A 14,754-nucleotide genomic window follows, 5' to 3' on the forward strand; every position below is an offset into this window, starting at 1 on the left:
GTACGAGCAGCTTCCCGCTTGGCAAGCTGAGAAAGTTCTCCAAGAATTTCGTTGTTTGGAGGCACAGTCCTTTCTTGCAGGTACTTTTTCAAGTATTTTCAGCTTCTTTCAGAAGTTTTGTGAGCCATTTTAGGTAACAATCCTTGTCTCCCACACACGATAAACTTGATGATGCCCTGAACACCGCCATTTCCAGGGATTTCTGCAAGTGCGTGCCGAGCATTCTGGGGGCAGAATATGTTATTTTCAAAAGTTCCGTATTCTTCATCGCTTTTTTGTTAAATCGTTTCAAAGCTGAAAGCATAGTTTTCTCGATTTCAGGTTTGAGTCTCAGAGTAAATAATCATTTTCTGATAATAAAAAAAAGCAATCAATGAAAGTTTCTACGACTCTGTTAAACACTTTAACACATGCTCATACTTGGTAAATTGAACAAGAAAGCTTTTCCCGAACAACCGACTTTGCACCATTTTAACATTGGTGAAGGCGCTGTCACACCTTGACGATTTAGCCAGCGTATGCCGACTTATGAAAAATTTGTCTAAAACGCTGGCACACGTCGAATACGTTATGGGTAAGTTTTGTATACGTTAAGAGCACGCTGAAAAACACTGCCATACGTCGTAGTATGCTGGCTTTCATTGTTGTACTTTGCGGTTGTCCTCAAAATTTTAGCATGCTTGAAATTGTACAACGTATGCCAGCGTATGCCTCACACGTTCCGCTACGCTGGCCATAAGTTGTAGGCACGTTATGCGATCGTTGACAAATGTCGACACACGTTACTTGTAAGGTTCTCATAAGTCGAAACACGTCGAGGTAATGATTAGCGTACCCGAAACTTATTTCTAACCTATGAGTAACGTGCTTTGAACCTATGTGTAACGTACCTCCAACGCATATTGACGTATTTGATTGACGTCTTCCGGACGACCACAGAACTGACTGAACGTGTTTCTAATTTACAGCTACCGTATAATGGCGTATTGGCAGCGTTAAACAAAAACAACAACAATAACTTCCGATATTTCGTCACGTGCCATTATGTCACGTCCGATTGCCTCTTCAGTTTGCTCATGTCTTATTCTTAGTTCCTCCTCTGTGAATATTTTCTGTTTGAGGATATTGTCACATCGATGTCGAAACTTAAAAGCAAATGTCCGAATATATTTTAAAATTCGTGATAGACTAAAAAAAACAAACAAACAAAAAAAAACAACAACAACTTCAGATATTTCGTCACATGACTTCACGGAGCCAAGGAGAAAAAAAAATGTGCCTTGACGGAGAAAAGAAGTTTCGGGTATGCTAAACATTACCTCGACGTGTTTCGACTTATGAGTAACTTACAAGTAACGTGTGTCGACGTGTGTCAACGATCGCGTATCGTGCCTACAACTTATTCCCAGCGTAGCGGAACGTGTGAGCCATACGGCGAGTACGTCGTAAAATTTCCAGCATGCTTGAAATTTATCGACGTACGAGACGTACCACGAAATATGACAGCATACTTCATCGTTTTTCAGCGTTCTCTTAACGTATACACAACTTACCCATAACGTATTCGACGTGTGCCAGCTTGGTTCGGCAAATTTTTCATAGGTCGGCATACGCTGGCTAAATCGTCAAGGTGTGACTGCGATGTTGACACTTTCAATTTTCAGGCGGTTATGATTTAAATCGGCGTGCGGCAGGTTTTTAACAGGCTACGCCACGAGTTCGTCGGCGATACGTGCAGCGCGCTATGCCTAAGTTAAACTATCATTGGGCATAGGTTGTGAACGCCGACAACAGGCTAAGCATTCGTTGGTATAAGTTATCTATAAGACAACAAAACGTTCTGTGCCCGTTACAAATATGTTATGCATACGACCAACACGTTATGGATACGACCAAAACTTTAAAAAACATCAAAATTTCAGCGTACGCCAACGTTTTACATACATTTTTATACGTTGCCATTGCTGGCTAAATCGTCAAGGTGTGACAGCGCCTTAACACTTGTGTTCGGTCTGGGCCCAGTTGTTTATGTTCTGCCAGATAGAACAAGGAACTTTGACACAGAATACAGAATGCCATTTGGCCCATCACGCCTACACTTTATCAACACATTACATCAATCTATCAGATAATTTACTTAATTTCACTGGGGGTTTAGGGGTTGAGAGGTTTTGTGTGATGGGATGCACATATTAAAGAGGAAATATGTTTTCTTTGGGAGAGTGGGATAAGGTATGTGATGTTTAATAATTACCCCTACCTGCATCTGCCGCAGCCATGATCTTTCAGCAAGACCATATTTCAAAGGTGGCCTCAAAATACAGCCGCCGACTGGGCATTGTTCGCCATGCAAGACCTTTGTTTGGCCAATCTGAACTTTGACAACCTACAAGGCCTTCATTCGCAACTTTACTGAGTACTGTTCTCTCCTTTGGGCTGGTGCCCCCACCTCACACATTGCCTGCCTTGATGCAGTGGAAAGCAAGAGCCTCAAAATCATTGGGATCTCCTGCGACGAAGCTGAGTGCTCGGCTTGTTACTTTCCAATTACAGGGAGGACGGTGGCCTCTGTATTCTATTGCCTCCTTTTTGGTTTTGCACCCTCTGCTCTCTTTTAGCTCTTTAAGGCCCTGTCACACCTTGACGATTTAGCCAGCATATGCCGACATATTAAAAAATTTTCTAAAACGCTGGCACACGTCGAATATGTTATGGGTAAGTTTTGCATACGTTAAGAGCACGCTGGCATATGTCGTAGTACACTGGCATACGTCGTAGTACGCCGAGGTCGTCGACAAATTTTAACATGCTTGAAATTTTTCGACGTATGTCAGCGTATGACGCACATGTTCCGCATACGCTGGCCATAAGTTGTAGGCACGTTACACGATCGTTGACACACGTTACTTGTAAGTTACTCAGAATTCGAAACACGTCGAGGTAATGTTTAGTGTCAGTGTTCCAGACTCACTGGTTTTTTTTTTCTTCTTCGGTATAACGGTGATGTTGGCACTTCGATTTCCAGTGCGGTCATAATATAATATAATTAATAGGCTGCCGCTCAACGATTTAAATCATAACCGCACTAGAAATCGAAGTGTCAACATCACTGTCATACCGAAGGAAGGAAAAAAAAAACCAGGGAGTCTGGAACACTGACACTAAACATTACCTCGATGTGTTTCGACTTATGAGTAATTTACAAGTAACGTGTGTCGACGATCGCGTAACGTGCCTACAACTTATGGTCAGCGTATGCGGAACGTGTGCGTCATATGCTGCCATACGTCGAAAAATTTTCAACATGCTGAAAATTTGTCGATGTACTACGACGTATGCCAGCGTGCTTCAGCATGCTATTAACGTATACAAAACTTACCCAAAACGCATTCGACATGTGCCAGCGTATTCGGCAAATTTTTCATACGTCGGCATACGCTGGCTAAAACGTCAAGGTGTGACAGGGCCTTGACACTTCGATGTCGAGTGCGATTATGATTTTAATCGTCGAGCCGCAGCCTTTTAATAGGCTATGCCACGTGATCGTCGGCAATACGCTGCCGCGCGCTATGCATAAGTTAGACTATCGTTGGGCATAGGTTGTGAACGCCGACAACACGCTCAGCATTTGTTGATATAAGTTATCTACAGTATATGTTATCGAAACGTTCTGTGTACGTTACTAATATGTTATGCATACATCCAACTCTTTATGAATACGTCCAAAACTGGAAAAAAAACATCAATAGTTCAGCGTATTACATACATTTTAATACCTTGCCATACGCTGGCTAAAACGTCAAGGTGTGACAGGGCCTTTACCTCCGAGGTTTCAGCAGGGTGCACACAGTCTTCCAGTATAACTCTCTTCTTGATAAAATCCCAAAATCCAGGTTCACTACTCAGCTCTACTCATTTTTTCCTCTTTTCTCTCACCCGTGGAACCAACTTCCCCAGTCTGCTAAGTCCCATTCTTTCCTCCACGGCTTCAAGACGGCTGTTCACCACTACCCCAGATCACCCCCCATCCACACTCATGATCTCTTCTACCACAAATTACTCCATTCCCAAGCACTCCCTTTTTACAGGTATTGTGATCCCCCCTCCCCCTCTCAAACACCTCTTTTCATTTGTTAGTTGTTGGTTGGTTTCTTCATTTTTTTTTGTTTCTTTCCTGTTTTCCGCTTCCTCTTCTTCCTGTTTCATTTTGCTTGTGTGCATCCTTCTCCCTCCCCTTTATCACACAATCATATCGACTCTGTTGTTGCTGTTTCACCCTTTCCATTTTGTTCTAGCTCTTCCATGAGCCTCAATCATGCATCCAAAAAAAACAAACAATTGCACTCACGTGTTAAGTTTTTGATGCACTCCCGCATTAATTTTTGCCACAGCTGTAAATATCAATATTCTTGATTTTCGCTGTTGTCTAAATAACCCAATTTGATCAGGTGATCCAAATTGTATGTGAATATATCAATCGTAACATGAGCCATGGATTCTGTCTCACATGTTGGTAAAACCGTATAATAAGATGCAGCAGCTTCTTCGATCACTGCAGATCTCGATATAATCACAAACTGGTCCAACACGTGGAACATGTCTTTCAATCCGGACAAATCTCACACTCTCACTATGTCTCTTTGAAAGGACCATTAAGAAAACCCCCCATACACTTTCTCAACAATCCTCTGGAAGAAGTCCTTTCTTTCATGCTTCTGGGTCTCACAATCTGCCATGACCTTTACTGGGAAAGCCACATTTCAAGCCTCGCCTCCAAAGCCAGTCGCCGACTGGGAATCCTCCGTCGTGCAAAGTCCTTCCTCGGCCCACCTGAGCTCCTGACCACTTGCAAAGCTTTTGTCCACAGCCTGATAGAGTACTGCTCTCCCCTCTGGGCTGGTGCTCCTGCCTCCCACCTTTCTCGGCTTCACGCTGTAGAAACCAAGGCATTTCGGATCATTGGCATGTGCCGCAATGAGGCTGAGTCTTTGGGCCTCTCGCTCAATCACAGCAGGTTGGTCGGTGGTCTTTCTGTCTTCTACCGTCTCCTCTTCAGCCTCGCCCCCCCCTGCTATCTCTGCGATTTGTCCCGACCACATTTCCACAGGGCTCTCAAGGTCCGCCAACAACCCCCTTCTGGTAAAACTACCAAAATCACTCTTTTGGTATTAATCACCTTCACTCTTTCATTCCCCTTTTTTCCCACCTTTGGAATAAACTCCCTCACTCTATTCATTCCCATTCTTCCCTCCAGGCCTTCAAAACAGCTGTTCACCACCACCTCTTATCATCCACCATCCAAATCCTCGATCTTTTCTACCCCCGATAATCCACCCAAGCCCACCTCCTTCAAATTCCCTGCTTTCCTTCCTGAAAGTCCCTGTAATGTCCATCTTGTATACCCCGTGTTCCCCATCCCATCCCTCTCCCTTCCACAGATCTCCTAATGTCTCTGTTCCCCCACTGTTTTGTCCTTCCCACTCCCTCCCCTCTTGTCTCATGCCCCCCTTGCTGTGTGTTCTGTGTTTGCTCTCACACGAGCCTCGAAAATGTATACAAAAAATATAAATAAAATCCACAAAGAACAACAGTCTGTCTACCACTCAGACAATTGTTCTCACAAATTCAAACCAAAAAAACCGGAAGGCACTGCGATCGGCGGAGAAATCAACGTGTGGAGCATGACGAGCGCTCCCCCATCTCCAATGGATACAAGTCCTGCTCATGCGCACACAGCCATTGTGCAGCATTACAGCCAGGAGGTAAGATTGGAATTTAAACGACGATTGTGGTCATCATTGGTTAGATGTTTATACGGTATGCCCTCCTGACGTGGGTAAATAAGCCTGAAATCCAGATAGGTGACTCCGTTTGATATTTCCTCAATGGTGGCCATAAAATATCTGTCTTTTGACATCAGTGGCCAGGCCGATTTTTCCGGTTCGGAGGTAACGCTTTGGTGTGTGGATGAGCACGACTTACATCCATTGGAGATCAGGGGCGCGCTCGTCACGCTCCACACATTTTGATGTGTGTGTGTGTGTCTGTGTGTGTGGGGGGGGGGGTGTCGAAAATTGGGTTTACTCAACCCACAGGTCATTATGACATCACCACCACACATGAGCTCCACTGTGAACCCAACTGGGCATTAAGAGTGACAGCTCTTGGGCCGGTTGAATGCCACAAAGAGCGGCATTATTGCAATGACAAAAGTTTCAACCTCGGGGATCATCAGCACAGCATATAGCGCCCTTAGCGTGTGCCATGGCTGAGCATACATGTAAAGCTGAACCCTCACCTGTGTACAGCAACATGACAGTGAGTCCCATCATACTGCAAATCCAAATTCTCTAAGTGCGCTGTAGTAATACCAAAGGCAATTGGTTCACGTGGCAGGCGACACTTGTTAACATATCGAACAGGAATTGCTATGATGGGACTCGTCGTGTCACTGTATGCAGGGTTGATGTATATTTATAAACATGTGGCAATTTTTACGAACGCAATATGTTAATGGCAGCTAAGGCTCAGGCTCAGGGCCTCAACAACATTCATATATCATGGACCTCGAAATACAGGAATAAAGGAATGAAAGAAGTGAAAGGAATTTCAACCTGGTATTAAAATTAGAATGTCCTTTATTTCTTTCACAATAAATGTTGCTTCTCCATGCAAGGCAGACATAGCAAATGGCCCCTCCAAAAGAAAAGAAAAAAAATCAAGATATAACATTTATTGATAACATAATATATATTTATACATATATTAGCTACAGGTAAAAGTGAATATCTTGTACATAGAACTTAAAAATAAGCAAAATTTGCATTTTATACATGAAGGGATAATGGATGAGGGTGGGACGTATTTCAAAACAAAAACTGGGCCCTGTCTCCATGTTAGCAAAACTACGTGAAATGCAGGTCTGACCATGAAACGAGCATGCATGGAATGTTTAAAAACTTTTCCTTCTCCTCCTTTTGATATTCCAACTTCCTTCCCAACCATGGATGAAGCTTTCTGCTCTCCGATGGAATGTCCAAAAAATAAAAAAAGCTAGAGGCTTCGGTTCCCTCTGCGAGGTACTCAGGGTGGCCACAGAACCGCGCTGTAGTGTAATGTATCAAAAATGCTTTGGTGTTGCTTCTCTTCAGCTTCCCGGCACGATTTGTAGTAATAATTCATAACCATTACAATAACAACAATAATTATAATAATAATCTCAGATATTCAACTCGTGCAGCCCAAAACATCAGAGGGCACAAGGCACTCGAGCTGCCAGGTTTCTAGAGCGAAGAAATACAGAAAGTGATCGATTATCGATTTTATTTCCTGTAAACATCTGCTACAAATGAACAATATGAAAAAAGGAACCAAAAGATTATGCATAAACGCCTTGCTCAGTTTGATTCCAAAGGTTTGCGTTTGGATGGGGTGCGGCCGTTAGGCTCAAGGCACACATTTTAACGTGTGCAGGGAAACGCTCCAGATTCCTTTTTTGTGACTTTGTATTATATGCGTGTCCGTTGGTCCCCAAACTAAACTCACGAGGACGTGATAGGTTGTTACGACTTCTTCAATGGTTGGCACCTCTTTGAGGAGGGAACATCTTAAGGCAGAGGAACGGTCGCTTGGATCCTCCAGGTCATAAAAAACAACAACATATAAACACAAAACACTCCAGTTTACATATTTTTTTTTTCATAAATCCACCTGGATGGTGGACAAACTTTGGAGATTTTTTTTCTCCAAGGACAAACCGTTGTTCACAGAAGGCGGAAGCATGCGCTGTTTGCAATTGCACAATAGCGTGGTTAAGTTCATCGATCATATGAAACATGGTTAACATAATCGTACAGAAGGGCAAACAGCTTTGGAAAAGGACAAGAGGCATGTACAGGATGAGTCGAAAATAAGCTTGCAGAAGTGAGGAGCGTCCTTGTAGCGGAAACTAACCTCATAATTTCTATGATGTGAGAATGTGGCGGCGGGACGCTGTTTGGTATGGTCAGCGCACCATGGGGAAAGGAAGCTCCAGTCGGAGAAAATTGTAGCACACGCACACATATTGCTAGGAGTGAAAGGCTTATGGTACCTTTGATATGGAAACTTTGACAAATGAGACATGGTGCGAAGGATGACTCCACATCTGTTGAAAAGTTAAGTGCAGAATTGTAAGATTTCATTTGAAATTATGCTTCACCTTCGCACATCCCAACACCGCTCTCGTCAACGACATCACACATGCTGTAGCACCAGTTTCAGAAGATAAATTACGCAAAAAATATTGTGACAAGCAAGACATCTCTTCAGTGCAGGGAGAAGAGATCCAAACTGCTGGAAAGACTTTGAACATGGTGAGGAAAGACTTGCATGCAGGTATAACAAGAATGTAGGTAAAACAGAAGGGCTGTGCATCGCTTAAATGACGTGAGCGGAATCGAGTCTAAAACATTCAGATTGGATCCGATGAAAAGAAAAGGAACGGTTTTCTCACTTTCATGTTTGCGTCTCCATCATGTTTCCGTATCAAAGGTACAATTCTTGTGATTTGAAATCAGGAATGACTTAACCGTCAAACGCCTTTGTTGGAAGGTAGAGCATGATGAAAGGCCATATAAAATTGATCCACCCACTAAATATGGGCAGAGAGCACAACACCTCCCAAAGGACGTTCAGTATACTCATGATTGTTGTATCTTTTTGATTATAATTCAATTATAAAATGTTTTTTAATAGGTTCGCATATAACTGAGCTCAACATCGGGAACAGCATGGGTGACGAAGGTATACGAGCAAAACGGATGGTGACCGAGCATTTGGCTGGCACGTGCTGCCACAGGGCAGTCCAGGAGTTAACCGCACATGGAGGAAACGAAATGCGATATTGGTCTCGGACCTTTATAAAAAAAGGGTCACAAACAAGATGAGGGGATAAAAACGGATCGATTACAGATGTGGCTACAGTAAGGGCTAGGAAACAGCAGCAGCGGTAGTTAGCGTCAGCGACAAGTACCTCGAGAATATAAATTTGCAAATCTATAGTTCACGCACGAAAGGAGGGTAACAAGTAAATTATACGAGACGGACAATATTATGAAAATATATGCACACTGTGCAACATCGCCAATTGCACTGTCATTGCCACGCGATAATTTCGAGGTTGCTTTGTAGGATAGCATGGCCTCGTAAATTATAACAAAATAACTCCCAACCTTGAATAATTATCCTCCTCCAATCAAACACTTTTTCCCATCTCGCTCAACCCTGACTGATGGGTTTGGCAGAGTATTTAAATGTGATCATTCTCAGCCTCTCAAATTAGCCAAAGGGCAGGGTGGCCTTTAACAATGCCCCAGGCACTGGTGGCAAAAAAGGTTAAAAAATAAAAAATATCAATATAGATATTGATATCAATAAAAATGCTACAGGAGACTGCCTTGTTCTTGGACCTACTCTTTGGCCTGGATGAGGTGAGGTACGGTGGACAGCCGATTTCAGCAGCAAAGCAGGGCCAGTCGATGGCTCCACCTCAAAGTTGAAGACTGATGAAGATGGAACTACGATCAACAAATGGCCATACTTCAGTTCGATAACAACTCTTACTCCACTTGCATCTCACTTTTCCAATTCAAGCCTCGACTATTGTGCACATTCACCTCACCATGGCTTGCTCAAGTGCAGGTTACATGATGAACAGTTGCATAATGAATGCAATGAAGAGGGAACAAGCCCCGAAGCTGAAGAGAAGCAGCGCAGCGAATCGCTCATCCCCGGGCAGCCGTGCCCTATCTTCACCGCCATCCGCACTGGAGGTTGAGAGTCTGCCGGCAGTCGCTGCCATCGGACTCCCCACCACGGCTACATTCTCCTTCCGACGTAGCAAGAATGTGACTGGCAGGCTGGACGGGCCGGCCATCTCTGCTCCGCTTGCTCCTCCACAAAGACGCACCGCGTACACACGGAAACGGTACTCACAGTTGTAGTACAGACCGACTGCCTGGAATGAAGTTTGGCTACCCTTGTACACCTGTTTACAAGGTTGGGAGAAGAAACATAAGAGTCCTTTATGAAAAAAAATGAACTCAAATAAGCTCCAAATACAGATCAAGCTGACACTCTTACCCATCTGTCATCTCCTCTTTCCTTTCCCTCACTATCCATTTTCAACTTCAGTATATCTCTCTATTTCTGTTGGCATTCTTGCATAAAAGTGGTAGTACAATCTGAATTAATTGTTCCTGACGTATGCACAAACACGAGTAGATTAAAATAAAATACAAGCAGCAGACAAATTACATCTGCAATAAGCATTCCAGAAATAGTATCATTAGCAATAAAAAGCAAGGAGAAAAAGATGTAAAATGTCATCGCCCCCGTGGTTTTAGTAATTTTGCTGTACGGAGTTAAAGGGCTAGCCAATATTTACATGATTTATGTGTATGCGCAACTGACTTGAGTGGTCATGTGAGATGGAAGATTGCGTATGATTGGGTTATTCGGTCATGACTATCATTGATGTGGCTCATGTAGTTATATTGTGAAGAATACTTTGTCAAGTGACATGTATTCGATGTTTTCTATTGGGAATGTAAGTTTCGCACAGAAGGCATTCAATGTTCATATATTTTGGGGGAGACACAAGAAATTACACAAACAGTCGAAACATTTAATAATATTTATTTACGTATAAAATAAATGACACAACTATAGACAATAGAAAATTATCATTCAGTTGAAAATGCTGTCTGATCAGTTTTTGTAAACTACTTAATTAAAGGTGGTTGGGGTGAAATTGAAAAGAATAATCAATTTTTTTTCCATGACATGCTTCATGGTATAGGTATGAAAAAAATAGAATATAACAAGATCGGTAAATGCATGTCTGAGATATGGTTGAGGACTTGTTCAATACCGTTTTGTTTTTTTACAACTAAAATGGTCGCCGGTCTCCCAGTCGGCAATCTTTGATCAGATCGCAAAATAAAGCGAGGTGCACACGTATGCCATCACGTGCTGTACTTGTACCAAGTTTGAACAAAATCGGAACACGCATGTCCGAGAAATGGTTGGGGACACCTTTAAGTAACGAAATGACTGTCAGTCGACCATCTTGGATCTGATGTTGAAAGAAAATGATGTGCATATGTAAGTCATAATTCATTATCTGTGTGCCAAGTTTGAAGAAGATTGGGAAATGCTTGTCTGAGAAATGGTTTAGGAAGTGTTCAACATCGGGTTTTTACAGATAAAATGGCCACCAGTTGGCTATCTTTGATCGATTTGCGAAACAAAATGATGTGCATCCGCATACCATCATGTATTGCCTTTGTGCCAAGTTTGAACAAAATTGGTCCATACATGTCCAAGATATGGCTGCGGATGGATGGATGCACGGACGGACGAGACCCAAACCACAAGCCCTAGTTTCGGACTAAGTCCAATGGGGGCTAATAATACAAGCAAATCAATAATTATTTCAAATAATAAACCAAATAGGATAGAATATAAATGTGGAAGGAAGCAAAGTAAAGAAGTGAAACTTGGATATACTTCCTTTAAGCGAGCTGTGAGCGGTGTCCATACCTGTCTGAAATCCAAGTCTCGAGAGCTGCAGACTTGCAAGCAATAGATTACAGGTTCTCCTACCACCCCAGTCACCGGGTCCCAGTGGATCTGGCACCGGTTTCCTTCAAGTTGAGCGACGCGGGGTGCTGGAATAGGGCAGGGAGCAATTGCAGGCAATAATGATAAAGAAATGAGATTTCCCTTCAAGTAGCATTTCCAACAGGGTGGCCATTTCTGATGATGTCTCTCTATTTCATTCAGACACTCAGTTAAAAGTTCACTGTCCTAATGTTCATGAAGTGTTGCCCACCTTTATGATCAAGCCTATTTCTTTTCACTGCAATCTTTAATTTGCTAACACCACCGCATCGAGCATGGATGGTATATGCACCAACCTGGATGCACCAACCATGTACCAACCTGCATGTACCAACCAACATTTTTTGATTCTTCTTCCAATTTTCAATTTTTTTCAATTATATATTTTTCCCGTTATTTAATTCTTCTTTTTTCTTTCATTATGAGACAGCATTTCAAGTGCTAGCAATTGGCTATACCTAAAGCCATCAACAATCTCTGATCGCAGCCCTCTAGCTCATAGAAAGATCATTGATAAAAAGAAGAGCGTGTAGGAGACGGGTCAGAACGCTGAGGGACACCACTGTTAGTACAGAGGAAGGGAGAGGTTGAGAACCATCAACAATTCCGGAGATAGAACGGCCAGAGAGAAAGCTAGCTATGAGAGAGCAGAGTGAAGGAGGAAAGTCGAAAGAAGTGAGCTTGGAGATCAGATGCCACACTGTCAAAATCTTTTGAGATATCATGGGTGACAACAAAGGATTCCTTAAAGTGTCTCAGAGAAGAATACCAGACATTTGTAATATATAGGAAACGATATCACATGTAGATCTCACCTTGTGGAATCCATACTGATGGTCAGAGAGAAGACTGAGATTCAAGATGCTTGATGAAATGAGAATTGAGAAGACGTTCAAAGACTTTGGAACTAGTAGAAGTCAGAGCAATAGGACGGTAGTTGGAAGGGTTTAAACGATCACCCTTCTTTAGAATAGGCTGTGCTAATGTAGGTTTCCAGGAAAGAGGAAAAGTTTTGGTTTTTAAACAGAAGCCAAATAAACGAGCAAGGCACACCTGTACACTTGCTAATTTATAAACTATTTTGAGCGATTTATAAACGAGCAAGCACAGCTGCAAGTTCTGAAGCACACTCCTTCACGATACGAAGAGGAATGGCATCTAATCTGTACCGTTTTTACAGCCATTTTTCCCTGCTGTGCAGGGGTTAGGCTTTTTCTTGAGGCAATGTTTTATGGCCGGATGCCCTTCCTGACGCCAACCCTGGTCGCCTCTTACGACCCACAGGGATATGGTATACCTATTCTAACCGGGGCATACACCGGGACCAGTACACTGGTACTCACTTCGCCGACCTCAGATGGATGACAGGCTGAGTCAACCCCCTGGTGTTAATTCAGCAGCCAACGGGGCTTGAACTCAGGACCCTGGGATCCCAAGCCACCACCCTAACCACTAAGCCAACACCAGGCTTGCATCTAATCTGTACACCCTGCTTATTTCCAGAGAGAGAAGTACTTTTTTGACTGTATGAAAAGAGATTATAGGGAGAGGCATAGGATTGGTAAGGGGTGCATCAGGGGGTGGTGGGATGTTAGAGTCATCCAATGTGGAATTGCAGGAGAAAAGAGAACCAAAAAGAGTTGCTTTGTCAGTTGGAGGAAAAAAAAGCGAAGGAAAGGGAGAGCAAAATAAGTTGTTGGAGATACTCTTGGCTAAAGACCAGAAAGGCCTATTAGTGAAAGAAGAGGAGAGGTTGTCACACTTCCTTTGGATAAAGGAATGCTTCGCCTCATAAATAACATATTTGCAATGATTTTGAGTGGAGATGAAGGCTGAATGTGAGACAGAGGAAGAAGACTTTTTCCAGGTCCGATTTGCCACATCCCTTTGCAAGAATCACTGCAGAGCAGGGACAGTTGAACTAGGAATTTAAAGAAGAAATATTCTTGAAAGAGAAGGCGATATAACCTTCCATCCTTCAACAATAACTTCAGCCATATGCTCTGCAGAGACAGAGGCATCACTCGAGGAGAGGCAGTAATATGTCCAAGGAAAGTCAAAATAGAATTTCCCTGAAGCAGTCCAGTCGGCGCTATTAAAGTGCCAATACTGGCATTTCGAGAGATCAGCCAGAGGAGGAGGAGTGGTAAGTAAAGAGACATTTGTAATCGGAGATGACCACCAATTGGAGATGACATAGTGCAGCTATAACCTAATGGATTGGAGGTGAAAAACAGGCCCAGAGTATTGGAAGAGTAGTCGTGACGATGTGGAATATGGGTAGGATGGCTGATAAATTTGCTCCATATCATTAAGAATGGAGAATGTGAGAGCTTCAACCGCCACACCCCCACCCATATGGGTGGGAAGATTTCAACTACTCTCTGTGGTGTACAGTGCCTTTCAAATTTTTCACCTTTTGTTGCATTATAGCCTGGAATTACATTGCATTGAATCAGACGTTTTCCACCTTTATTAAAAAAATTAATTAAAAATATAAAACTAGAATGTCTTGGTTGGATAAGTATCCACCCACCTGAGTTAAAACTTGCTGGAAGCACCTTTGACAGCAATCACAGCTGTGAGTCTGTTGGGATCGGTGTCTACCGACTTCACACACCTTGATTGGGCAATATTTGCCCATTCTTATGTACAAAACTGTTCAAGCTAAGTCAAGTTGCGTGGGGAGCGTTGATGGACAGCAATCTTCAAGTCGTGCCACAGATTTTCGATTGGATTTAGGTCGGGGTCTCTGACTGGGCCACTTCAGGCCATTTATCTTTTTCTTCCTTAGCCTCTCCAGTGTAGCTTTGACTGTGTGCTTTGGGTCGATGTCATGCTGAAAGGTGAACTTCCGTCCCAATTTCAGCTTTCATGCAGAGGGCAGCAGGTTTTTCCCTGGGATGTTTCTGTATTTTACTCCATCCATTTTCCCTTTTATTCTGACAAGTGCCCCAGTCCTTGCTGAGGAGAAACATCCCTATAACATGATGCTGCTACCACCATGCTTCACATTAGGGATGGTATTCTTTGGGTGATGTGCTGTGTTGGGTTTGCGCCAAATGGAAGGTTTTGCATTGAGGCCAAAAA

General features: G+C 43.0%; 1 protein-coding gene across 8 annotated transcripts in view; it reads right to left on the reverse strand.

Annotated features, from left to right (window-relative positions):
* Nucleotides 1–6,620: 6,620 nt before the first annotated feature.
* The window catches only part of LOC147012911 (fibronectin type III domain-containing protein 3B-like), a 173,612-nt gene continuing 165,478 nt past the window's right edge, over nucleotides 6,621–14,754 (reverse strand). For 6 of the 8 annotated variants that reach the window (XM_085854257.1, XM_085854261.1, XM_085854254.1 and 3 more), the window contains 2 exons: nucleotides 11,584–11,711; nucleotides 6,621–10,027 (listed from right to left, as the gene is read on the reverse strand). In XM_085854257.1, coding sequence (XP_085710383.1) covers nucleotides 9,683–10,027; nucleotides 11,584–11,711 — 473 coding nt within the window. In that variant the 3' untranslated portion in view covers nucleotides 6,621–9,682. The remainder of the gene's footprint in view (nucleotides 10,028–11,583; nucleotides 11,712–14,754) is intronic. The other 2 variants (XM_085854260.1, XM_085854259.1) reach the window with 2 other exon arrangements.

This window comes from Eptatretus burgeri, chromosome 14 (assembly GCF_056783735.1).
Source record: "Eptatretus burgeri isolate ZD-2024b chromosome 14, Ebu_testis_v1, whole genome shotgun sequence".
Classification (NCBI taxonomy): domain Eukaryota; kingdom Metazoa; phylum Chordata; class Myxini; order Myxiniformes; family Myxinidae; genus Eptatretus; species Eptatretus burgeri.